Below are 27,399 nucleotides of genomic sequence, written 5' to 3'. Positions count from 1 at the left end.
GGCATTGGACAGGGGCCAGCAATTCGACTACCAGTATTTTGTGATGCTTAAGAATGCCCGATTTGATTAAATCGTCGGCCGTAGGATTGATGCATCGATACATTTACACTTACTATTTACACCCCTAGTGTTCAGCCTTTTGGCTTGGCTTGGCGTGGCCCAACCCTGCGCGACGCCATCTTGGGCCAGTATAATGGCATTTCTCATAGATGTTACCGCCACCTACAGGGTAATGTGCAAATTGCCTCGTCACAAATTGACTGCAGCAATATGACAGCTAAACATGGCGGCGACCTTGCCAGGTGGTTACCTTACCACCAGACCTACGGTAATCACAAGTGCTCTTCACATCGGAACGATTGTGCAAGGCAGCATGGGATTTCCAAGGCTAGCGGCGACCCGACTTGAGGCATTGGTTCCAATAGAAGGGAGTGGTCAACAGGATATCTGGTGTTCATATCTACCTGTATGGGTACGGTAAGGGGGGGGGTTGGGTTTGTGTGAGGGGCTTGCCTGCCTGTGTACCGTGTGCCCTGTACAGTACGGCTCAGTTAGGCTCGACCCAGTCTGCATTGGTGCTCTTAGGCGTCTGAGGACTGCCTGTGTACCGTGTGCCCCCTACAGTGATGGGCAACCAACGATTCAGATGCCACAATTCAGTGCCAGATATTCCAAGTCACCCTGGACTGGGGCTGTACAATATATCGAATGTATATTGTGATATCAAATTTCATAATATCGAGTTGAAACAATATTTTTGTCATACGTCTACACTGCCAAAAGGTAGGTTATGTTAAGCACAATACATTCCCATCCACTTGATCCATTGCGAACTCAGAGCAGACTTGCTACCCAACACCACTGTGTGTTTCTCTATGGCCCTCCAGTCACACTGCTAAAGGGAGGGAAGATTGTGAATTGTTTAGCACAATTATTTGTCTTTAAAAGAAATATCGTCTAAAAAATCGTGATATCAATATTGGCTAAAATAAATAATAATATAGATTTTTCTGATAATCGAGCAGCCCTACCTTGGACCCTGTTTCTCGAAAGTTGCTGACCAGTTAGCAACTTACTTGGTTCCCAAAGGGAAATTGCATGGCAACCAAGTTGCTAACTTAGTTAGCAACTATAATGTCGAGAAACACAAGGCGATTGCCCTAACTGGACAGCTAATACCAGGTAATGTGGAATATGTAAGGACTGGACTGTAACTTCTGAAATCAGGTTGTCCATCCGCTGGCCCTCTATACGTAAAAGGCTTAGTAAGGCTTGCCGCAGTCCGCGGTGGTGCTCTTAGGCGGTGGCTTGTTGTTGGCCTCCCAGAAGAGTGCGTCGCTGGGCCTGGGGGGGCTGGGGATGGACCAGGAGCTGTCCTCCAGGGATCCGGAGCGCTGGGTTGGGGGCAGTGTGACGGCGGGGCTGCCCAGAGGGTTGGGCCTGGGGATGGGGTAGGGCCTCTGCCAGCAGTCCTCCCGGAGCCCCTCGGGCAGGGCGTGGGGGGGCATGGCAGCGACGGTGGTGGCGGCAACAGCGGCGGCAGCAGCGAGGGGGGGCCCGAAGGGTGGGCAAGGGCGACCGGCCGTGGAGGGGAGTGGAGGGGCACTGGGGGGTCGCGGAACGCTCACCCTCACCATCGTCGTCGTCTGGGTCTTCTCCACATCGTCCAGACACTGCACGGGCACGGTGGAAGCAGCTGTAAAGAACAACAGATGAATACAGATACATCCAGTATATATTACATTACATTACACTTAGATGATGCTTGTTTACTCAAAGCAACTTACAGTTATTTAAGTGTAGGGTATTGGTTACAGGCCCTGGAGCAATGTGGGGTTAGGTGCCTTGCTCAAGGGCACTTCAGCCATGGAGGGAGGTGCTGGTAAGGGTGGGATTTGAACCTGCAACACTCTGATCTAAAGGCCAGTGCACTAACCACTGAGCCATGGCTGCCCATATATACTGCATAGTCTCTTGTCTCAAACCAAAATCATCACAGCAACTCTGGTATTTTACTACCTACCAAGATTCGCAATAGATTGCCATGTAACTTACTAAAGATACCTTTTAGATAATGTCTTAGAGTTCTCGAACTATTTAGACAGGCCTTTTTTTAGTTGTTTATTTCCAGAATTCATGCTACCCATTCAATAATGTTACCTTTTTCATGAATACTCCACCATCAAATTCTAAGTATTCATTATAACTGGAAAAAAAATACATTTTTCATACATGAAAAGGGGGCCATTTTGAATTTCCAGAAATAGCCATTTTAGCTGCAAAAATGACTTGGGCCATACTAGAAAATATTCATTTATTACTTAGCAAACTTTCATGTAAAGATCAAATTTGGTAATAGGCAGCCCAGTTTCAATGAGCAGCATAGTTGCAGTACCTTTTTTAACAATTTCCTGCACAGTGTCCCTTTAAGGTTTGGTAGAGATTAGTCTATGCTTGCAAGCAGTCATTAGCTTTTTGGTATTGTTGTCATAAAGTGTTAAAGGCTCAGGCTCAGGATTTCCGTCTCCTGTCAGACTTGTTGATTGGTATGTTTGATCTCACCACTATACTATAAGAGAGATCTAGAAGACTAGACACTGATGGATAGAAGTGAAGAGACAACAGGACATGGGCACAGAGGCAGCGATGAGCATGGCGACACTCAAGACAGACGGAAGATGATGTGGAGTCCCAGAGGCTTAGCAAACTAATTGGCTACTCCATAAGGGAAAGATGGAGAGATGAGAGAGAGAGAGAGTGTGTGTGAGAGAGAGAGACAGACAAGAGACAGAGAGAGAGAGAGAGAGAGAGAGAGAGAGAGAGAAGAGAGAGAGACAAAAGAGAGAGAGAGAGAGAGAGAGAGAGAGAGAGAGAGAGAGCGTGCAAAGATATGCAAAGTGACAAAGACTGTGAGGCTGAGCTAGAAAAGAGAGAAAGAAAGACACAGACAGAGAGAGCTTGAGGGAGAGAGAGTGAAAGAAGGAGAGAGAGAGAGAGAGAGAGAGAGAGAGAGAGAGAGAGAGAGAGAGAGTGTGTGAGAGAGAGAGACAGACAAGAGACAGAGAGAGAGAGAGAGAGAGAGAGAGAGAGAGAGAGAGAGAGAGAGAGAGAGAGAGAGCGTGCAAAGATATGCAAAGTGACAAAGACTGTGAGGCTGAGCTAGAAAAGAGAGAAAGAAAGACACAGACAGAGAGAGCTTGAGGGAGAGAGAGTGAAAGAAGGAGAGAGAGAGAGAGAGAGAGAGAGAGAGAGAGAGAGAGAGAGAAGGAAAAGAGAAATGGAGAGAGAGGGAGGGAGGGAGGGAGAGAGAGAGAGGGAGGGAGGGAGAGAGAGAAAGAGAGAGAGGGGGAGAGAATGAGAGAGGGAGGGAGGTAGAGAAGGATAGAGAGGGAGGGAGGGAGGGAGGGAGAGAAGGAAAAAGAGAAATGGAGAGAGAGAAAGAGAGAGAGAGAAAGAGAGAGAGAGAGAGAGAGAGAGAGAGAGAGTGATGGTTGTACGTCAGTCACACCTCCAGCTTTCCTTCACAAGTCCCCCACTGCTCCTCAAGTCAATGGGCCCACAGGAACTCACAGTCGAGTCAGACGTTTATCTCCGCAAAGCGATTGGCAACAAAATGTCACAAACACCAGTGTGTGACTGTGTACTGTGTATTGTGTGTGATTCTGCAATATTGTCACCAGCAGAAAGCATGTAAAGATTTTTTTTTTTACATGCCTCCCTGTGCTACAGGAATTTATGCTTCCACTGAGTACAGAAATAACCAAAACGAAGAATAAGAAAAAGAATAAGAAGAAAAAGAATAATAATAATAAGAAGAATAATAATAATAATAAGAAAAATAAGAAGAAGAAGAAGAATAAGAAGAAGAAGAAGAAGAAGAAGAAGAAGAAGAAGAAGAAGAAGAAATAAACAAACGCCTCGACAGGGTTGTTTCATCTTTGAATTGAAACTTCCTCCATTTCTTTTCATATGCTCCCTCTCCCTGTGCAGCCATCTGTTTATGCATCTACCCATTCCACCATCTATTATCTATCTATCCATTCATCCATCCATCCATCTATATCTATCTATCTACGTATTCTACCTCTCCACCTGTTCTCTCATCTCAGCACATAAGTCTGATTGTTGGAGGAGGACGGGATGAGGTAGGGGGAAGAAAGAAGGGATATAAGGAATAGGGAGGAGGTGGAGTGGAGGAGAGGTGGAGAGATGGAGTGGTGGAGGCGGAGGAGTGGAGGGAGTGTGTAGTAGCAGATTATTCAGTCATGTCTCCCAGAGGAGCAGGGATATTCTATTCTATTCCCATAGTATCTGTGAATAAATACATATCAAACACCCCATCTCATCTCATCTCATAGTGCACACAGCCTGCTTAGCAGACGCACGGAAACCAAGCCACAAATTTACCCGAATAGAGATGAAGGCAAGGCAGTCTGTGTGTGTGTGTGTGTGTGTGTGTGTGTGTGTGTGTGTGTGTGTGTGTGTGTGTGTGTGTGTCTTCCAGCTAGTTCTAATTTACACCTCTTGCCTATCCACTGAGGTCATTACAGGCATACTAAACAAACACTGCCGACTGCCAAGACCTATAATATGGGGAGGGGGGTGTAGCAAGGGGGGGTGGAGGCAGACAGATTATTTGATCCATTCTGTATTCTTTGATTGCATTGACCAGATTAATACTCCATGCTACAGTGACTGGATAACAGGAGAACACAGAACAATTGAGATATCATAAAGCAGCGAGTGTCAAAGTTCACAAGGCTTTTGTAATAATAATTAAAAAAAATGTTCCTCTATTCCTGCCTATGGGTTTGAAACAGACAGTATGGCAAATGTGATTATGGTAAATGTGAATCAAGTTAGACTTTATTTATGTGTGTTGTGGAAATTGTGGCTGCATTAAGTCCCATTGTAACACCATACAAGCAGAACAAATGTTTTTTTTTCTCCTGAGGTGTAGGTTCAAACTGATGATTGTTAAAATGTGTAAGTATTGCCACTCTCAGTTGTTGAAATATTTTGTTGTTGTTGTTGTAATAAAGTTAAAACAAAAAAATAAAATAAAAGATGCACTCATATTCAAAACAAAAAGCAAAAAAAAACCCTTGAACCAAGAGTACACAATTGAATTAACAAAAATATCTATTATTTTATTTCAACAGAAATATGTAAATCTGTGTGCACTCACCTTGTTTGGGATTTTCGCTAAGTTTCTTCACCAATTCCGTCTGCGACCTCAACATCATATGCACGCGAGACATCTCGTTGCACAGGTCAGCATATGACTTCATAACGCACGATTCTCTGCAGAAAAAAATAACAATAAAATAATCAACATCATTATTCTCTGAATCCATCATTGGTGACATATGACTGCAAATATGTTTCTATTTAAAAGTTAAAATACACAGTGTTTAATGTTGTGGACTTAAAAGATAAGCAAATGGTGTAACAGTGCCACCAAGTGGCAAGTCTGTGGTAACTTCAGGACAGTGAACTTTGTTTTTTCGTTTTCTTAATTTAACTGGCAACAAGACAGTGCTAACATTTTACATTTTAGTAACACCACACAGACTCAGTTTTGAATTGGTATTTTGTGTCTTCCCACTGGAAGGCAACAAAGCCATAGAATAGTTTTAGACACTGCCTGGCACAAGCTAAAATAATTGAAACCGTTTAGATACACACAAGAAATGCACCAAAATGACTCACTGATAATAGCTGAGGGAGCAGTTGATAGAAGTCTTCAGTAATGTAATATGTTCACATACAAGGACAGTTTGCTTCTACTTGTACTGCATTGAACATACGTCTGAGAATCTGCTTTACATTGATCTCATATCTCCCCCTTGTGTTTCGCCTAGTAACTGCAAGTTGGTGGCATTCAAACACCTAGCAGGAAATTGTCTAATGTGAATAACTACTTGCATCAGAGCTCTGCACGTGTGACAGCAGAGGTGCCAAACTCCCAGTTCAGAAGTAAAGAAGGACCCTTCCATAGAGTCCATTCAACACAGGTGACTGCCCTGAGTAACTGGTCTATCTGTCTTGTGTGCTTACTTCTTGTCAGCTGATTCAGAACTGGTTGGATTAAATGTGTGGCAGAACCCGGAACTGACATCTCATGGGCTACATCCATAGAATGTATATCAGGCTAGCAATATACAATCTATGGCTACATCCGAAAGTCCCCGCTGTCTTCATTTGTAGAAGGCAAAAAATAAGAAAGCGCCTAGCCAATGAAACAGCCAACCTGTTGTTAGATGAGCCCTCTTCTGTCCCATCGCGAGCGCAGGCCGTCCTGGCAGGACTGTTCTGTTGGACGGGAATAAAAGCAGCATCCATCAGTCAAAGTTGCTTTGGGACTCTACTAGGGCTGTAACCATACACTCGACTCACGATTTGGTTTGCATCACGATTTTGGACCTACGGCTCGATACACCCCATGATTTTTGAAACTGTCTGTTAAAATCAATATTTTGCTTTTTTTCCCCCACATTTGAAGCTTGGATGAAGGGTAACAGTACGTTGAAAGGGTGTATCACGATACTGCCTTCTTGCACAGCAATACAGTATCGCCACTCTGCGTATCACAATTTCTCAGTTCGACACAGTATCGTTACAGCCCTAGACTCCACACATCATCCCTCAGCTTGCAGGTTCATCACAGAGGGGCAAGCATCAGTTGAAGAAAAACACTGGATTATACCTTATGTGTGTTAGCACCTAATAATGTTTAAACCGTGTGTGTGTGTGTGTGTTGGTGTGTGTACACACACGCGCACACACACGCACACACGCACACACACACACGCACACACGCACACACGCACACACGCACACACACACGCACACGCACACGCACACACGCACACACACACACACACACACACACTTGTACAAGTCCATAGCGTACACGAGTCTACACTAGTTAATCATCCGACTGAATAAAACGCCAACTGATGAAAACCAACACCTCAAATCAATGAATGATGAAGCGTTCTTTTCCTGTTTGATCTTGTGAACTTTGGCATGGGTGCCTATCACTAAGCATTTTACTGCTCATCAGCAGAAGTAGTCAAGTCAAGTCAAGTCGGTTTTATTGTCAATAGACAGACATAGACTCTATACTCTAGATGTGGACATAGACAATATACATACATTACACCTAGAGTACCTATACAATACCCGTCCAGACATATGAAGTGCAAGATTGGGCAACAGCAGACATACATAGAACATATATTAAAAAGAGGTAGTGTTGTGCATTTACAAGTAGCGTTAACTTAAGGCAAGAGGGTGTCCATTTCAGTTCTATCCTAGAAAAAGACCCAACGTACTTAATGGCCCATTGCCAAGCTTGGAAATAAGAAAACACAACAAGACGATGTACTGTATGTATGGTGAATATAGGCCTACTGTATGTGCAATGTTGTGTGTAATGTCTTTGTGTCCTCTTCTGTATTTATGTACAGTATGTATGCTACTTGATATGTTAATTTCCCTCAGGATCAATACATGATACTCTACTCTACTCTACTCTACTCTACAAGCCTCATGGAACCCACACCACAGGCTGACAACTGACTGTACAGTGTACACAAATATATAGTAAACTATATCAAACAAATATCTTCAGAGTTTTCTTTGTTTGTTAGCCTATGAGTACTGTCCTTCGCTTTATTTTATCTATGTTTTATGTGGGATTCAGCACCCAATTATAAACTGTAGTAACCAGTAGGCGATAGTGTGAGTGAGAGCACGTCTCCTCCACTTCACAAGAGATTCCTTTTCTGTTTTTTTTTTTAAGGGCTTTGGTGCCTTTAAATGCAGAGGTAAGTGGGGGAGAGAGATGGTGTAGGGTCAGGAGACGACCCAGGCAGGACTCGAACCCGGGTCACTGCCACAGCACCCCCCTCAAGAGCCACAAGTCTAACCTGCTGTTTCTCCTGCAGCCGGCGGTACTCCTGTTGAGATCGCTCCAGCTCCGCTTGGAGGGTCTGGATCTTCAGCTCGCTGTTGACCTTATCCACCTCCCAGTAGTCGGGGCCTGCTGGGGCAGTTTTCAGGCTCTTCATCACTGGAAACAGCACAGGAAGACAAAAAAAAACAACAAAGCACAGGGACATGTTTAATCTTGTCATATGTGCACATCATGGCCAGTCATGGGTAAGCGGTCAGACTTGTAGCCCAAAGGTTGCCGGTTCAACTCCCGACCCGCCAGGTTGGTGGGGGGAGTAATTAACCAGAGCTCTCCCCCATCCTCCTCCATGACTGAGGTACCCTGAGCATGGTACCATCCTGCCGCACTGCTCCCTTGGGGCGCCATTGGAGGCTCCCCTCTTGCAGGGGTGAGGCATAAATGCAATATCGTTGTGTGCAGTGTGCAGTAAACACTTGTGTGCTGTGGAGAGCTGTGTCACAATGACAATGGGAGTTGGCGACATTCCTCTCCAATGTCCTCACACTGTGTCAGTGTGTGCTGCCTGGTCACTGTTAGCAATAGCTGTTATTACTCTGTTATTAGGATATGATTATGGACATACTATTGTGTCATAAATTGTCAGTATCCGCTTTGTTTAAAGCAGAAGTGTTTTTATGACATGAGGGTGGGATCACCCAAACTGTGTGTTTTAATGAACTTAGACCACTGCCTATTCAATATCAACATGATTTCAATTAGGTTTGGTAGTAAATGATAGCCAAACTTTTAAAGGGGATGTATAAAAAATGTGCTAACTTGCTAACCTAGAGCCTTGAACATGTACAGGTATAATGTACTATGTTTCTGCCTATGCTATGTCCACATTACGGTAGGTCGATTTCTATTTACCTAAACAAATGTAATGCTTTGACGCTATCAACTGCATTAATGCATGAGCTGCCCCAATCCCCGGGTAGACTGTATGGCGTGTGTGTGTGTGTGTGTGTGTGTGTGTGTGTGTGTGTGTGTGTGTGTGTGTGTGTGTGTGTGTGTGTGTGTGTGTGTGTACTCTACTTAACCCTGTGCGAATGTACTTTAAAAAAAAAACTAACCCTACTTAGCATCTGTACTTAGTTGTTCTGTACATTTCCTTTGCACTTTGTATCTACGAGTGTTGTTGAGTATGATTATATCCTCGTCTGCAAGTCGCTTTGGTTAAAAAATGTCTGCCAAATGCAATGCAAAGTAATGGAAGGAAATTATGCACCATTTCGCTCCAAAACAACGAAACGCAGGAAAAGCATGATTCCTACTGATATACCTGTAATTCTCCCGAACACCTTATAGTCTATTCTAGGTCATTCCCACCCAGGGTCGTTCACCCACTTCTCAAAATTGTGTTGCTTTACACAGGTTTACAGTCACAACTCTGCTCCTAAACCAATGAGACATAACCTTATATGCAAGTGCAATAAAACAGACTTCAAATGGGCTGAAAACATACAACCAGCTAGGCTGCTTGTCGCACCATGCTTGTACATGGAACTGTTCTGGCAAAGAATTCTCCAAGACAGGACCAACAGAATGAAGTAAAACCAATAAGAACACTGACTGATGACAAATGTGTAACTAACTTCTGCTTTTCATTGGTGGCTCCTTTCTCTGGAAAAGGAACAGTCAAGAAAAGGCAGATTTTTTAGTCTGACTGCAACATCTATTATATGCAGTGTTGTTGCTGTTTGTCACAAAATCACAATCATAGCACATGAAAGTTCTACATCAAAGATGACGTGAAATAAGTCAGTAGTGTCACTGTCACCTATGTGACAGTTCTGAGCGGAATGACTGAGTGCTTGTGGTGGGCATGCTGTGAGCATGTTACCCTGCCTGAAAGTGTGCGTGTGTGTGTGTGTGTGTGTGTGTGTGTGTGTGTGTGTGTGTGTGTGTGTGTGTGTGTGTGTGTGTGTGTGTGTGTGTGTGTGTGGCCCGTTACCTTGGCTGGTCTCCAGCTCCGTCCTCAGCTGTAGCAGCTCCATCTCTCTGGCCTGCAGCTGGTCATTCAGATGCCTCTCCCCCTCACTCTTCTCCTTTTTCTAGCAGACCAGGACGGAGAGGAAGATATGGTGAGATACAAATTACCAGCAGGGTATACTAAGAAGCTGGTTCAGGAGTGAGACAGGGTAAGTTAAGAGGTAAATCATCTAGTGATAATATTGTTAAAAAAACGAAGAAAACCCCCCCCCAAAAAAAACAGATAGCTGAATTGATATGGGAATATTGTAGGACTTCTTGCAATATTGAAAATGTGTAATATTTAATTAAAAAAAAAAGACGTAAATCCTCTAATAGAAGAATCCCCATTTTCCTAAGATGAATACTGAATACAGAAGCTACAATCCAATCCAATAAAATCGAAATGATCTGGATTTACATGTCCAAATGGCCTATGCTATGTGTTACACTGGGATAAGACCATGTGACATGTTTGTCATCTACCGTGTAAAGCCTTGAATACACCAAGCACGACCTACGCAACCCAGGTAGCTGAGGTGGTTGAAGAAGTTTCGCCATGAATTCGCTTTATTCGCTCTGGACGCGGCATTGACATGTTTGATTTAGTTAAGCACTTAACGGCTCTGGCTTGACAGCCTGGGACATTCGAAGATATGAACGTTCCAATTGGTTTTCTCTGAACCACGTCATAGCTCATTACCATAAGATTAGCTTGGCTTTAATCATTAAAATTCGCTCTCGTCGCTCAGTTCGCTTCGCTCCTGGCAAATTCGCTCTGGTAGCTTTATTAGTATTCCCTCCACAGAGAAATAATGACTTCCGCCGCTCAGGTAGCGCATGTCGCGCTTGGTGTACACAAGGCATAAGAAAGGCATGGTTAGGTACCAGTTTGTTGAGCTCCATCTGCAGGTCCTCCTTCTCAATGTAAATCCCCCGGTAGGCACTGAAGGCCTTATTCACATACTGGGGCCCCTCGGGCGATGGAGCCTCTGGCCTAAACAGCTGTAAGTGGGTCAAAAAGGAAAATAAAATAAAACACACACCATGAGATGGGAGCACACTTGAATTATGATATTAACTCCTAACGATCTGTGATATTAACACATTGCGTGTTTGTGACATATGCTTTGGCAACAATGCAGTGAAAACTTCATGACTTTTGTGTTTATGCATCTTTTTAAAGGTGTACTGTGAAAGATTGTGGCCAAAATAGGTATTGCAACTCTGCTTCTCATTGAAATTGTGCTGCCTATTGCCAAAGGCATGTGGCGTCAGACTTGTAGCCCAAAGGTTTCCGGTTTGACTCCCGACCCACCAGGATGGTGGAGGGAGAGTAATTTACCAGTGCTCTATCCAATCCTCCTCCACGACTGAGGAACCCTGAGCATGGTACCGTCCCGCTGCACTGCTCCCTTTCGTGCGCCATTGGGGGCTGCCCCCTTGCATGGGTGAGCATGCATTGAACACTTGTATGCTGTGGAGTGCTGTTGCAATAACAATGGAAGTTGGAGTTTCCCAGATGGGCTTTCACTTCACTTTCACTTTGCTTTCATTAAAATGTCCATCATGAGTGCTTTCCAATACTGCCTGTCAGCCTGTACTTGTGGCATCGCACTGTGGAGAAAACAATAAAGTTTCCTCCGCGGTCAGCCTAGCCACAACAACTTTTGGGGGGACTGTTCTTCATTCACCATCCTGATTGCAAATGAGAAAATTACATTAGAATTGCGCTTATGCAAGATATTGAACTAAACTTCTGTCTCCAGTGATGTCATCATGAGTGAGGCCACAGGGAGGCAAGTGAGCGAGGGACGATGGAAGTCCTCATGTTAAAAAGAACCCCATGACAGCATGTCTGACCTTGTTAGTACCATGACAAAAAAGTGACATCATGTCAGCATGTCTGCCCTTGTCTTCCAGCTGCTACTATTGTCATTCTTCCTCCCCTCCTCTAGGCACAAAACACGCATCTAGTAAAATGATTTCAAACCTGTTTGTGCAGTTGTTATCCAGACACAGAGATAACATCTTGGCTGGTAGAAACGAAAACTTACATGCCGTTTTGATCCATTAGTGAGTGTTTGTTTGGCACGTAAGATTAACATCTACTAGCCATTTTGGCCTGTGATGACAAAAGTGAATGACGATCCCTGCAGTACTATGATAAAAAGTGGACATCATGACAGCATGTCATCTGTGGCAGAGTGCGTGATTGTGTTTCATTCTATGCTAAAAAAGTGACATCATGTCATCTTGTCTGACCTTGTCCTCCAGCTGCTTGACCCTCTTCCTCAGCAGGGTGTTCTCTCGCTCCGCGTCCCGCAGCCGCTTCTTGATGTCCTCGTACGCCGTGACCAGGGCGAAGTGGGACGCCACCGACTCGTCCCCGGCACACACGGACACTGGGCTCTCGTTGGGGCCATACGTCTCGTGCTTTAGGATGCAGATGTCGTCATCCACTGCAAGGGGCTCCATGCCAAAGCTAGTGCCAAACACAACTCAGGTTACTTATGATGACATTGGGTTGCCTCATTGAGTATGAGTCAACAAGTCATGTCAAGAGTACTTTATTGACAAAAAGTCTGACATACTGATATATAGACATGCACGAGAGAGAGAGAGAGAGAGAGAGAGAGAGAGAGAGAGAGAGAGAGAGAGAAAGAGAGAGAGAGAGCAACAAGAAGACTGAAATGGACTACAAGATAAACTTGACTTGACAGTGCCATCATCACCCATGTAGTGACCTAACACCACACTTGCACATACGTATACACTTGACTTACACCACCCCATCAACTTTGTTTATTGTAAGTTACACAGGGATGTCGTACAGGGAGGTAGGCCTATAGTGTGAGTCACCAGGGTCAAACAGCGTCTGATTTATGTAGATATATGGCTGTGGGGGTCCATTGGAGCTGATTATACATAGGGCCCACAATTTGATACTACACCTCTGGCAACACACTAAGAGGTCTGCAGTGACAGTGAGATAGAAAATACCTAAAATCATTGAGCTGTAAGAAAACTGACTTGGGACATGGGAATATCGATTGCTATCAAAGACCACAATGTTATTAGCCTGGGAACTCCCATACTGCCTTTAGTTCTACACAATCGTTTCGATCTGAAAGACACTAATCTCACTTGTGATTAGGTCTGGTGTTAACCAGGCAACAATGTTATTGGAACTCGTTGAGAATGACCAGCGTTCCCGAAACCGCGATAAAGCAGCTATGTCTGAGGGTTGTCCTCAAACGAACCGAAAGAGAAAGTAACTTTGTGAGACCATGACTTCACAGTTCACACACATAGACGTCTAGCCTAACATGACATTCAAACACTGAGGGAAGACAGATCTGCGGTGTAGTCATGACAAAATGAAAATTGTCAATCACAAAGCACATGAATGACTAGCATCCTGTAGTGTATTGAACAGGTATTTGTTGGCTAGCTGGCTGACTGTTCACCTGGGTATGGTGATAATGCTAGCTACCTATGGACAAAGAAATTCATCTAGCTAACGCAGATAATGTCCGTGGTAACATTATGGTTCATTCAACGCTGTGCTACGCTCTCTTTTTATGACAACGTACACCATTTAGTGGCAGTGGAGGTATCATATATCCTCCTCACGACATAGGGGAATGTAAACATATTAGCATGTACACTAGGTCAAGTTAGCATCCAAACTGCCCCGCATGTATGCATTTTGGTTAGCATAACATTGTAGCTCGCTAACTCTTCTGCTGATCAAAAACACCACGGATACATACATACCGAATGGAAATTACTTGTACAAGTAAAACGAATAAGTGCCAAGCATCCTTTGATAAACCATTCGCCACAGGCAAGATCTCAACTCATCGATAATGAATATCGTTTCACCCTGCCAATCCCAAACAGAACATCAGCTGTCATCTGACAAAACACAAACCAGGAAGTACATTAGATCACCTTTGCTATTTCCGGTGATTTTTTTCTTTCTTTTTTAATTAGCATGTGTGTCTCTGACGGCACGCAATATTTCAGCAATGGTGTAACATTTGCATTGCTTTATACATTTATGGGGTTTCTATAGCTGACACCAAATGTGTCCAATTCTCTCGCAATGTAACAAAAAATGTCAATTCTGTGCACAATCATCAGAGATGTTTAGGAGAGAACTTTGCGATCATTAAGATGACGTCACAACATTTCAAAAACTCATGCAGGGGGCTAGGGATAGTCTAAAAGGCTGCTGTGTAATTTCACGTTTTCAAGATCAAAGATAGGCGCAGACGGAAAAGGACTTCTGCATCTTACAAAAAATAACATTCAAACGCTATTAATAAGGTAACAACATATTTTACAGTGTTGTTTAGACCATTATAAACTGCCTATGGCTTCGACAGTGAAACAACGGTTGACAGACCACTGAAGAACGTGGTAAAATATTAGCTGCTAGCAACTAAATAGTTACATCAAGATAGTAAACGTAAACCTCATACTGAAAATATTTTGTTTAGTTGCATGGTGTTGAATGTGGGGTATCTGTGGAAATGTCAAAGAGAACTTCTCAATATTTGTACTCCCATTTAAATCATAATCTTATTATTTTTCATCCTGTGCATGGTTGCAAATGGCTAACAGTGTTAGGTTACTGTATTATGAAAGGACTTGTCATTGAAAAAGTAATGCAATAGTTAAGAAATAATTGTGGTTAAATTATGTTAAAGGTGAGGAGACTACTTCATTATTAATATGGCTATATTGACTTCAGATTTCCAGCAGCTGTCTATATCAAATAGTGCTAAACTTACCTATGCATCGTAAACTAGTCTGTACTCACACTGATGCTGAATCAGTTCACAATCAACCAGAGTAGATTAGATTAGATTAGATTACTTTATTGGTACCCAAGGATAGATTTGATTTGCAGTAAAGTGAGCTTCGGTCATATAAAACATTCAGGACATAGGACACACATAACATACAAGCAACCCACAATGAACATATGGACAATTCCAAAACAATAGATTGATAGTAAGATTGTACGATGACAATCCTGTATTCTCTCTGGATCAATTGCAACTATATATTGAAGAGTTTATTTACAAAACGGTGTATTTTGTAGAATTTCGGGAAATTGACATTTTTGTATAGGGCATTGCATTGCATTGCAGTGCAAAATGCATTTTATATAGGTTGAAAAAGCATGTTCTCAAAATATTTGAATGGCAAGTGTTGTATATCGTCTACAGCAAGAATTCACACATAGGCGATAGGACCTGAATAGTAATTTTCAATATTAAAAGGCAAATGGATACACCGTTTTGCAAATAAACTTGGCTAATAAATGTCTTATCTTGCAGAAACTACGATCACAACTGAATGGATTTCATCGGAATGGTACCACTTGCAGAAGAGGATGAAGCAGCAGATCTCTCCAGATGGATTTGGGTCCAGTGTGAATCGCCGAGCTGTTTGAAGTGGAGATACATCCCAAAACATGAACATTTCGACCCGGATAAAGCATGGTTCTGCCACATGAACCCAGATCCATTCTTTAGCCAGTGCACAGTGCCTCAGGTATCATCCTACAAAGACTCCATTCTCAGGAAAAAGGGGCTGAAGGTCGTCTATTCCAAGTTGCCTGCTGGGACCTTAGTGCTGATAAAATACAGCAAATGGCCACTGTGAGTACAACTACGTGCTTTGATCAAATCAATTCTATTTTGTGAGTATTCTCTCTGAAACATAAAGGGGTGCATAACATTTTTGTGAAATAGGCACATTTTTGAACTCTTATTATGGTGTATTACTCAAACAGAGTGGTGTAACAGATGCAAGAGTTCCAAAAACCATTAACTTATTTACAGGTGCACTGTATAGGATGGTGGCCAGAGTGGGTATTGCAACTATGCTGCTCATTGAAACTGTGCTGTCTACTGTCATATTTGATCTTTTCATGAATATTGACCAAATAATGAAGTAATATTTACTAGTATGACCAAAGTACAGTGTGTTTTGAAGCTAGAAATGTCTATTTCGGACAATGGAGAAGATCACCACCTCCAATCACAATTAATGCTTAGAATTTGATGGTGGTGGTAAGTATTCATGAAAAACGAAACATCTGTGAATGGGCGGCATGAATTCTGGAAACAAACTACTAAAAATATTACACAGTGCACCTTTAATGTCAAAAGGAAGAAGTAAGAAGTTAAAGTAAGATTTTTTAGACTATAGGCAATTTAAATAATCTGAAATCCTTCTCCAAGACTGAGATCTGTAATACCTCCGCCAAGGAGGTAATGTTTTTGGTCGCGTTGGTTTGTCTGTCTGTCTGTTTGTTTGTTTGTTTGTTTGTTTGTCAGCAGCATAACTCAAAAACTAATCAACGGATATGGACGAAACTTTGTGGAGTTGTTGATAATGACCCACTGAAGGAACAAGTGATTAAATTCTGGTGGTGATCCGGATCACGAACCGGAACCGGGACTTTTTAAAAGATTCTGTCAGCGGGATAACTCAAAAACTAATCAACTGATTTGGACGAAAATTTGTGGAGTTGTTAGTAATGACCGAAGGAACAAGTGATTAAATTCTGGTGATGATCCGGATCACGAACCGGAACCAGGACTTTTCAAAAGATTCTTCACCATCTAGACGCCCCTTAGTGACCAGAAATTGAATTGTGGGAACAGCACAAAAACAAGGCAGAAAGACTTAGGGTGTAACATGGTCAAGTGTATCAAGCAGCTTCCTTGGCGGAGGTCTGCGCTCTCTGAGTGCTTCTAGTTGTAGATATGGAAATGGGTCAAAGAAAATCAAGACAGGTTAAGAAAACAAAAACAAACTGCTAAACTCTGAAAGAGTTGGTAAAGGAGCCTATTTTCCCACCCCCAAACGTGTTGAAATTAACTTTCAAATTGCTCTGAAGCCCCATAATTCACGCCGTACCATCTGTGACACACTGTAATAGTCATTGAAAGGTTAATTACCATAGTAACTTTCTACTTTGCTATGACACATAACACAGGGCCTTTAGTAATGCACTATGACTCGGTCATTGCCATTCTGTTAACAGTAAATTTATGACGCTTTGTTTTTGTTTCATGTATCTTATGTATCAATGCACAGGTGGCCTGCCATACTGAGCCCAGAGCCCTCTACCAATCAGTATGTGGATTGTGATGGAGATGGGGATGTGCAGCAGTACCACGTGGAGTTTCTTGGGAAGCCTCACACAAGATTTTGGGCTGACGCACACAAAGTGGAGTCGTTCCGACCACTACCAACTAGTGTGAGTGTTTCCCAAACTTTTTTTTTGTGTGTCTTACTGTCTTGTCTAAGCTAAGCCCTTCCCATATGAAAAAGAATTATATGATTCATATACTGCAAACATGCATGTTCCTTACATGAAATCGTATAGAAAAAATGTGCCAGATTTGCAAGAGTCACTTATACGTTTTCTAATATATGTCTATCATGATAGTCGATTATGGCCCCTTTTCGAAAAGAAATACTATATGGAACTTATATGCATGCCGTATAACATGACTGCATGCAGTATAAATTCTTATAAGAGTTTGACATGCCAACAATGCATAATACTATATTATATTGACTAAAACATAGGAGAAAACTACTATATTCCTATAGAAATAATGCACGTTTTATGTTAAAATCATATTGAAGTCTTATTCAATTTACGTATTGTAGCGAAGGGGAGTAGATGTTAGTCAGAACACACCCACAACCCTAGTGATGGTCACTCCATCACATTGCCTTCCCCTTCGGGAAGCGCACGCATGCGCTTCACACACTCATGGTGTCCCTCACGCAACTGCCCATCATGCTTCTCCCATCCAATGTGCCCCATCATCAATGCTTCACCTATCACTGAGGTCCCTCACACGGGGGTAACCAATCCTGGGGTACGCTTCCGATGGCCTCACGGTACCATCCCACTTCTGACACCATTTATAGCGAAGGGGAGTAGAGTTGCCCAGCTGGGACTTGAACCCAGACCTTCTGGGGTAGTAAACCGGGGCTCTGACCGCTACACCAAAGAGCCAGGCTCGTTGGCATGTTAGTCAGAACACACCCACAACCCTAGTGATGGTCACTCCATCACACATATGTTCCGTACATGTTCCGTAGTTGGATTTTACAGACTTCCTATATTAAGTTTATATGAAGTTTACAACTTGAAATGTAATATTCGTATATAAATTTTATAAAGTTTATACATTTAATTATATGCAAACCTGATTTAATTTGTACATTTCTTAAACAGTTTCTGACACCAATATTTATATGAATTCTGCACATTTGTCATATGAAGCATGAGACTTTAAATGTAATATTTGTATATAACACAGGCCTAGACAGTCTAAATAAGCTTCCCGGAAAAAAAAACAACCTGACGAAGAACTTCACTCATGATTTTTTATTTGTCTTTCTTGACTGTCACTTTGATTATATATAGGCCTATATTGCCTAAAGACAAATGTGTGGGGGGGGGGGTCTGTCCCACATTGTCCCTCCGAAGCATACCCCTTGTCCCCCCTTGGACTTATTAGCAGGTGGTCACCCTAGCTGGAAATAAGCTACAACAAATATTGCATGGTGCACCTTTAAATATGGCATACACATAGGGCCTACTGTAACATATACAACAACAACATGGCACAAATACAGCACACATCTGATTGGCATTCATCCAAAAACAGCACTATTTTCCAATCTTTTTACTTATACGAAATATATAAGCCCATAGTGGCATATATGACTGAAAATGAATAAAAAAAATAGTTAGATTTGTATATGTGGGTTTGTGCCTTGTATGACCCTTATACTATTCTTATGGAACAGATATAATCCATATGCGTTTTTAATAAGACTTTTTCATATGGGTTTAGTCTTACCATGAGCACCCCCTCTCTCAAGCTCTGTCTTTGTCTATCCCAATGTGACTATGCCCTCCATGCATTTGCTATTATTACATTTTCCTGTGTTACCCTGCATTACAGTATGCTCGCGTAACCCACCCTAGTGGTACATGCACGCACCTCTATGGTTAGGAGTCACTGCATTAAAGTGCCCATGGCGTAAAATTTTGACCTTAAGATGTTTTGGGGCCTTAAAATGAGTTACTCTGACCTCCTGAAGCCATCCCAGTGGTTTGCAATGTGTTACTGTGTACACCGAGCTGTGCTGGAGGTTCCTCCCAGTTTGTAAACAAACTCTGACACAGCATCCAATTGACGCAAAGCTCGTGTGTGCCCGAGATGACGTCCTGCCCTCGTTCGCTCTCAACTCGTCCACGCCCTCTCTCCACCCACTAGCACGCCCATTCATTTGAAAACTCTATAAATACCAGCAGAACACCACATACGTGCCTGTTCAATGTCTGAGGGAACATTTTCCGGATTAATGCTTTCACAATCTGGGACAATACAGAGCAAGTTATGGCCAACACCTGACGCTGAAGTCTGGATCAATACCACCAAGCCTCCTGAACAAGTAAGTCATGAAAAGCTTCCAGTCTGTATAACAGTGGCATGGCTAACTAGCCTGCAGTATTAGCTGTGGGGGAAACCCCCCATACATTAGCCATGAAAGCTACACTGCTACAAAAGCAATAGCCATACTCTGTCTTGTTTTTCTTGGGACATCGACTGTAAAATATGACCATGGTCTTTGGAACTTACATGTACATCAAGCATGAGCACAATTAACTAAATAGTTTCGATGGAAATGAAACCTTGACGACCGGGCTAGCGGCTATGTTAGCCCACCTGCCCTGTCAAATAACACGGGCATCCAGCTAGCTAGCTAACAAGGAATGTGATGTTGACAATTATTCTATTAAACACCGATTCAACAAGACCAAAATTGCTCAACATTTCGTTGGTTGACCAAGGAGGGTCCTGTGGTTGAAAACAAGGCATTTTAAAATGTTGCTGGTGAAAACACGATTTATTTAGGAAACCCTTTTTGTTGGCTGTGGTGCATGGTGCTGTACATATTCATTCCTATGGAGCATGGTGTTCGTAGTTTCACCTATACTAGGGATGTAATAACTTGAGCTAACAGGTGTTAGAACTAACCGTATGTTCGGAAAGATCAGTTGTGACTAGCGATACACACCGAACTCATGAATTGGCATTTGACCAGGCAAGCCTTTGACTCGATGTGGTCACCTAACTATACCGAGTGTAGAGCTACTGGCCACTGCATTGAAACGTAGCTGGCTACAGTAATTACTCAGCGAGATGTGCGTGAATGCACGAGCTCAGCTGACACATCCAACACAGACATCAATCAGTTGTTACAGGCTGCTATTTAGTGGTTGTGACGGCATTTGATTGCGTTTTTGTTTTCATCATATAACAAATTTGGCATAACCTCTGGTAGGTACACAGAATACAGCAGTCGGATCACCTGTCCATCTTGCATTGCTCCAGGGCAGGCAGCTGTGTGAGTTGCTATGCAACCTGCTCCCACTGTCCCACATGTCACATTTTCATTCATATCCGTGAATAGCTTGGAAAGCCAGATGCAGTCGAATATTAGGTTTATGTTTCCTTGACATTTCTGTCTCTGTTCTGACTCAGACCATTTTCTTGTATAGAATTTGAGAGGCTTATTGTAGATCATTGAAAGTTATATTCTGTATTTCTTCCTGATGGCCGCAATTCTCATCTACAGAAGTTCCCGAAGAAAGCAACATGATGAAGCAAAACTCCTCCCTCACCACTACGTTGGAGTCTTCCCATTCAGTCATCACCCAATTTGCTCCAAAGAATCAAACACAAGCAGGTACCAGTAATTTGAGTGCTTCTGTGTCTTCACCTTTTTTCCGTGGTGCTCATCAGTGTAGGGGCTCTCAAACTTGGTCCAGGTAGACAGATGCAGAGGCACTAAAGGTTGCAATTTATACGCCCTGAAGAAGGCCATAAGGGCCGAAACGCGTAAGCATTGTAGCCAAATAAAAAAGTTTAAAAAATGCATCTGTCTAACTGGAACAAGTTGCTCCAAAGAATGTTGTCCTTCCTTATATGCTGTGCAGGTGAGAAGATGGATCTTGTTCTAGCGCCTGATTTTTGTTTTGTTTTTCTTTTTTAAAGCAGGATTACACTAAAGTGCAAAACATGTAGGCCTACCTTGTTTCCTTTCCACTATCCAAACTCTCATCCTCCTTTGTGCTTGTGGCCTTGTGATGACCTTGCAAAATATGATGTGGTATGCTGATAGATGGGCAATTCAACAACTCATAGAAGATAAATTCAAATGTCTTTTTTTATTAGTTGTTGTGCATAGCAGGGAAACTTATTTTCCCCATGGGTGCTAGGTTGTTGGGCCACAAGCGCAAGTAGAAGACATGAGCTGGGATAATGGAGTGGATACCTTCACTATGCCCCCTGAAAACACTCTTCTGTTGAGATGTCTATATTTGATTTACAAGGCAATGCAACACACACACACACACACACACACACACACACACACACACACACACACACACGGTTTCAGGTGATACTTGACTTGATGTAAGTAATTATAACTACACAATACAATTCATGGCATTAGTATAAAATGGCTCTTGCAGTGTTTTAGGAAGGAACCCTTCATATCCTTTCCAATGACAATAACAAGGTTTGTCTTTGAAACTGGCTAACCCTCACCCTCTTGACCAAATGAAAAATAAGAGGGACACTCTGTTCACACATTGTCTTTTGTACCTGCAGACACTTCTTACAGATGGCTGTCCCCTAGAATGAAAATGCACACCAACCACCGGCAAACATCAAAAGCTAATCCAACCTTTGGTAAGATTTGAAAAGAATTCAGTTCAACTAATTCTGACATAACATTTTAATAGTGTTACTTCAATAATTGAAAAATGACATGGCATTCTAAACAATATTTTTCTTTTCCTGTATGCTTTGTGTGGAAAGGTCTTCGGAAACCCTGTGACTAATGCAATGTTGGTGCCCTAGAAGACAAGTCAGCGCAGTTCAGACGAGCCAGCCAGAGGAGGTCACCGCCAGCCTTGTATCGAGGTCCCAACGTCCTTCATCGGGGAACTCGGCATGGATATGCAAGACAACACTCGAATCACTGTTGGACAAATGCCTGAAACAGCTGGACAAATAGAAAAGATGGTTACAGAGACTGTTATTGCTGTTCTTCTTTCAATACAATATTTGCCTTCCATAAAATATTCCCATGTTCCAATTTAATATTCTTGATGCTGTTGTAAATAAATGTGTACACTGTCTTCACACTGTCTGCATAATTGGATTAGCCGCTTATAGTGATCTTGAACTCTGTACAAAAAGTTCCAGCATGCGTTGTGGCTCTCCTGCCTTCTCTCCAAGTTTTAGTGATCTGATAAAGATAAGACATGGCAAGTTTGCTCTTATATGCACAGATGGCTTCAAATGAAAGTAATGCTACCTGAGGTAGGCAGCATAATGTTATCTCTTTCTGTGGGCATTGTCTCAGTTTCCACACTAGCAGCTAACCTTATTACAAAAAAGGCAGTTTTCTGATACTGTTAGCCAGGTTACTCTCAGGTAAACATGAGATGATGCTATTTTCGCAATGGAAACTTAACTGGCAACTATGGATAAATGTGATGTCAACAGAGCATGGAATATTTCACCATTGTATACAACCAGTGGTGTAGTCTACTTTTTTATGGTGGGTATACTGTATATTTGAGCATTTTTTGAAGTGGGTATACTGTATATATTTGTGCTATTCAAAACAATGGATCACTCAATTTTAAGTGGGTATACTGAAATCCCTGAAATTTAGAAGTGGGTATACCCGCGTTCTACATAGACAAGCCTACACCACTGTATACAACAGTGTCTCCCAACCAGGGGTACGTTGTGTACCAGTAGGGGTACGTGGAAAATGTGATGCTAACAAATATATGGAGTGTACTCACATTGGTATAGAGGATCATACAGAGCATGAAGGAGGGGGTACTCATGATGTGAAAAAATTAATTAGGGGGTAACGGGGCAAAAAAGGTTGGGAATCACTGGAATACAAGGCATAATAGATGCATTTAATGCCATTTATTGGACAAAGGAAAGCTGGCTATTCTCCAGCACAGGCAGTGCACAGGGGAGCTGTTCAAATGCAGATTAGTTGTATGTAGACACATTTTATGATGGTGAGGAAGTGCGTACATCATAACTAGTATAGAGTAGCCTTTTGTCATGTAATACACCGCCCTCCTCAAACAGACTTGTGATGCATGATAAGCATTGCATTGGTGAAACAGAACAATGCTGTAAACAAAGGTGTAAACGTCTACTATAACCTCTACTATAACCTCGTTCAAATAACATTTTTTACCACGTTTGTGTTGCATGGCATAACATTACAAAGGGGAAGGACTTGCAATTGCATGCTAACCACACGGAGAAAGTTGCTGGGTTTAGAGACAGTTGCGATGCCAGTAACGTGCATCACACACATCAAATGGGGTTGTTTGCTCATATGTAAAAAAAAGAATATTGTAATTTATGACGGTGCTTGCCAGGTCCTTGCATGGTGAATGATTGCTGCTGTAATTACAAAGTTACTGGCAAGTAACAGTGCTTCATAACTGCCCATTCAACGAAAATTGCAGACATAACATTTCAAACTCACCCTTCTGAGGCGTCCTGCACTGAAGCCCATGAGCAGGTAGGCAATAGATTGTGTCATCTTTCGGTCAAAACAAGCGAGAGTAAGTTCCATCAGGTGCTGGACGTCCCATTGCTAACTAGGGCAAATTGCTAACTCTAGGTAACAGCTAACCTGCCGTACCACCAACACAACACTAGCCCGCGGCTCCTCCCCTGCTCATCAACGACACTCCCCCTCCTGCCCCCCTCCTCCTCCTGTTGCATATAATTAACAGATCGACGCACAGGGAGAGGAGACTTTTCAACAAAGAGGCCTAAATGGCGCGTTTCAGCTTTATTTTGAGAAAGATTGCGGATATAGCATCCTGACACCCCCGCAAACACATACAAAGCCCCAAAAGACCATGGAATTTTCATGCCATGGGAACTTTAAGCCCTTAGAGCCCGCAGAGCCTGTTATAACCTTACTTGTCACCAAAATTGTAATGGCTATGTGTTAATCAGTTACTTAAGGCGCTCGGTACTGTCATTGCAATGTTGTTATGATGTAGTTGAGTATTTTCAGCCCGCCGGCGACCCCTTCTGCACTAAGAGGCTACGGGACAGAGTTTGTACTGCATGTACAGTACACCAGTTTTGATTGCTTTATTTTGGATGCACATTTTTATTGGTTGTTTTATTTTTCCCTGAAGGTCAAGTCTCTGAAAGGCACTACAAGGGTTTCTTATAAAATAGCCATGGAGGAAGCAATGGACATGCGAGACCTGTCGTGTGAAGAGAGACTCCAGCTCTGCCACTTCCAACGAGAGCAGTGTAAGTTGAAAGACTATCGCGTTACAACTAGCCCACCCAGTACAACATTGTAGTTCACATTTTAATATAGTAAGACCTAATAACGGGTCACAAAATGTTTTGTCAATGCTACTGTGAAATCCTTTTGTGACTGAATACCTGAATGTACAACTTACTGTGGCCTATAAGATCAACACATCTTAATCTAGATGAATTCATTGTTCTAATCTGCAACACTAAATTGTAATGATACTGTTTGTGATGAAGATGAATAACCCCATGTGTTAGTGTAGTATTTTCCCAGGCCCAGGGACTGATGGAGTCAATAGAAGGGCTGATAGCAGAATGTGGCATTGACACCAAAACAAAACAGACACACCGAGGGTCCACAAAGAGATGTGAGGAGGTACAGCACAGTGTTGTCAAGTTAAACAATAGCCATTAGTGATAATTACTGAAGGTGCTTGTTGTAGGCCAGAGGACAAATGTCAGTGCATTAAGACACATCCCATGAACGTGATCGTAAGTTTCTTCTTGGCAGAATGGAAATGACTGAGTCATGATGTATTACCGTACTTAAAGGTGCACTGTGTAGGATCCCTTTAAGTTAATAGTTAGTAGTTAAATTAGTATTTCAATGTATACACACTTTTTACTTTATGTGTGTGTGAGTGCAGAATCAATCCGTGCCAGAGAATGTTCTATATCTATTGCTAAAATATCTCATTTTGTTGTGACCATAGGTAGAACAGGAAAGAAGTGAAGAAAGCGCTGTGGACGTTTTGATCATTGAGGGATTCAGATTTGAGAGTACGGCTACAATGAAGGAATTCCGACAGCTTGGTCTAAAGGCCCGAGGCACTGGGTCACAAACTTAAGTCTGATCCAAGAACCTCAAAAACACCTTTGTGTTAATTTTTAAGCGTTGCAGCTACACTATGTCACACAGTTCCACAAATGAGTTGATTTGCATTCTGTAATTATGGAGGTGTTTTTAATCGAAAGATTTTAGTTCATAGTTTATGAAAGCTATTTTTGGACTTAAAATTAGATGTGAAAAACTTGATAAGGTTGTGTATTTTCTGATTATTTGTATGGTTACTGTTGGCCTAAACGAGTTCTACGTTTAAATTTGTAGAAAGCATCATACTCAATAATATGAATTCACCACAAATATTGTTCATTTTTGCATTTGTGTATTTTTGCTAATTAAAATTACAATGAATTGTTCTCATCTGAACTTGTTGTCTTCCATTGAGAATATGTACATACTCTCTATGTTCATCTTGTGCCATTATCCTGCCATTGTACAAATCCTGTCCTCTCCTTTTGCTGGTGGCCTCATGAAGGGCTGCTGACAGCTTTGGTCAGGCCCGGGACAAAGTCATTTGAAAGGGCCCACGATCCAATGCATACAATGTAATGAGGACCCAATTTTGGGGCCCCTCTCTCCCTGGGCCCAGGACAACATACCCCTTTGTCCCCCGCCCTGTTGGCCTCATCCTTCCCTGGCCTCATGCTTCGCTGACATGCCCCCTCTGTGGAGAAAACAATACTTTTCTCACTGTCAGCCTAGTTACAACATTTTTTGGGGGACTTGTTTTACCCATTCAACATCCCGATTGCAAATGTAAAAATTACCTTTGAATTGTGCTTTTGCAAGATATTGAAAACCTCTAGCGACAATGACATCTTGCTTCGCATCATGAGGCCTCAAGCAGAAGGTGAGGACAGGAGGTTGGTAAATGAGATGGGCCCTCAGTCATGGGTAATCAGTCAGGACATCACGCTTGTTAGCCTAAGGTTGCTGGTTCGACTCCCGAACCACCAAGTTGGTTGGGGGAGTAATTAATGGGTCCTCTCTTCCCTCCTCCATGACTGAGATATCCTGAGCATGGTACCGTTCTGCTCCCTTGGGGCTGTCCCCTTGTGTGGGTAAGGCATAAATGCCATTGTATTGTGTGCGCTGAGCACTGTGTGCTGTGGAGTACTGTGTCACAATGATAATGGCAGTTTCCCAGGTGGGATTTCACTGTGAGATGAGCCGTTACACTAGAGACACTCTGCTGCCACCTAGTGACGGCTTTTAATTCTATCTATTTTCCCTTCAGCACATTAAATCATAATTAGACTAGTGCCTACTGCTATGGGTAAGCTTTCCAAGTTAATTTGCAGGTCTAATGTGGCCTAGAAGGAGTATATTTTCCAAGATTATTCAATTAAATGAGCAGTTTTACCAGAGGCAGTAGGAACGTCATTCCACTTACATGCATATGTTGGGCAGCCATGGCCAATTAGGTAGGGAGGGGGACCTAAGAGGAGAGGGTTGCCGGTTCGAATCCTACCCTTACCTCTCCCTACACCTCCATCCATGGCTGTAGTGCCCTTGAGCAAGGCACCTGACCTATCTCCACATTGCTCTGGGACTGTAACCAATACCTTGTACCTAAATCACTGTAAATCACTTTGGATTAAATCAAGTGTCAGCTAAGTGTAATCTAATACGCATCTACTGTTTTTGGTAGCTACGGGTGAAGCATCAATGCAATTTTGTTGTGTGCTGTGTGCAGTGAACCCTTGTGTGCTGTGGAGTGTGTCACAATGACAATGGGAGTTGGAGTTTCCCAGTTGGGCTTTCGGCTTTCTTTCACACATCGAGCATGGCCGACTGTTGAATCATCTTTTTGCGTTTACTCAACTCTGTACTTTGTATGTGTGCTAATAGGAAATGGAATTACTTAACTCCTCAGAAATGTGCTTACTCCCTTACCCTTCCAGGAACATGGCAGTCTTCTCTATTTCTGAACCGGGACCCTGTATGCTTCCTGTAGGAAATGGGACACACTTTTTCAGTTTGTTTTTGGGTACTGCACGACCACCAGGGCCAGATTAAGATGGCATAGGGCCCCTAGGCTACAGGTTGCTGTGGGGCCCCCTGGCAGGCAAATTTCCAGAAAAATGTACATATACAATTTACATGCTAAAAATTCCGTACTCAACACGATGGATACATTTTTCAATATTGCATCT

General features: G+C 42.5%; 2 protein-coding genes across 3 annotated transcripts; one reads left to right on the top strand and one right to left on the bottom strand.

Moving 5' to 3' along the window:
• Positions 1-572: 572 nt before the first annotated feature.
• Positions 573-13,868, bottom strand: azi2 (5-azacytidine induced 2). Its single transcript, XM_063198750.1, has 8 exons — positions 13,715-13,868; positions 12,200-12,419; positions 10,823-10,939; positions 9,918-10,017; positions 7,938-8,080; positions 6,254-6,315; positions 5,189-5,304; positions 573-1,696 (listed from the first exon to the last, which is right to left on the bottom strand). The coding sequence occupies exons 2-8, from the start codon at positions 12,410-12,412 to the stop codon at positions 1,263-1,265; spliced, it is 1,185 nt and encodes a 394-aa protein (XP_063054820.1). The 5' UTR covers positions 12,413-12,419; positions 13,715-13,868; the 3' UTR covers positions 573-1,262.
• Positions 13,869-14,120: 252 nt separating this feature from the next.
• Positions 14,121-25,609, top strand: LOC134448320 (zinc finger CW-type PWWP domain protein 2 homolog). 2 transcript variants are annotated; one of them, XM_063198003.1, is made up of 6 exons: positions 14,122-14,269; positions 15,289-15,612; positions 17,060-17,222; positions 24,270-24,390; positions 24,663-24,775; positions 25,113-25,609. In XM_063198003.1, the coding sequence occupies exons 2-6, from the start codon at positions 15,308-15,310 to the stop codon at positions 25,245-25,247; spliced, it is 837 nt and encodes a 278-aa protein (XP_063054073.1). In that variant the 5' UTR covers positions 14,122-14,269; positions 15,289-15,307; the 3' UTR covers positions 25,248-25,609. The 2 variants fall into 2 exon arrangements, with proteins under 2 accessions (XP_063054074.1, XP_063054073.1); XM_063198004.1 differs by lacking the exon at positions 25,113-25,609 and having other exon boundaries at positions 14,121-14,269; positions 24,658-24,778.
• Positions 25,610-27,399: the final 1,790 nt, after the last annotated feature.

The sequence above is a fragment of the Engraulis encrasicolus genome, chromosome 5, assembly GCF_034702125.1.
Source record: "Engraulis encrasicolus isolate BLACKSEA-1 chromosome 5, IST_EnEncr_1.0, whole genome shotgun sequence".
NCBI classification, from domain to species: domain Eukaryota; kingdom Metazoa; phylum Chordata; class Actinopteri; order Clupeiformes; family Engraulidae; genus Engraulis; species Engraulis encrasicolus.
This window is presented reverse-complemented; position numbering and strand designations above follow the sequence as displayed.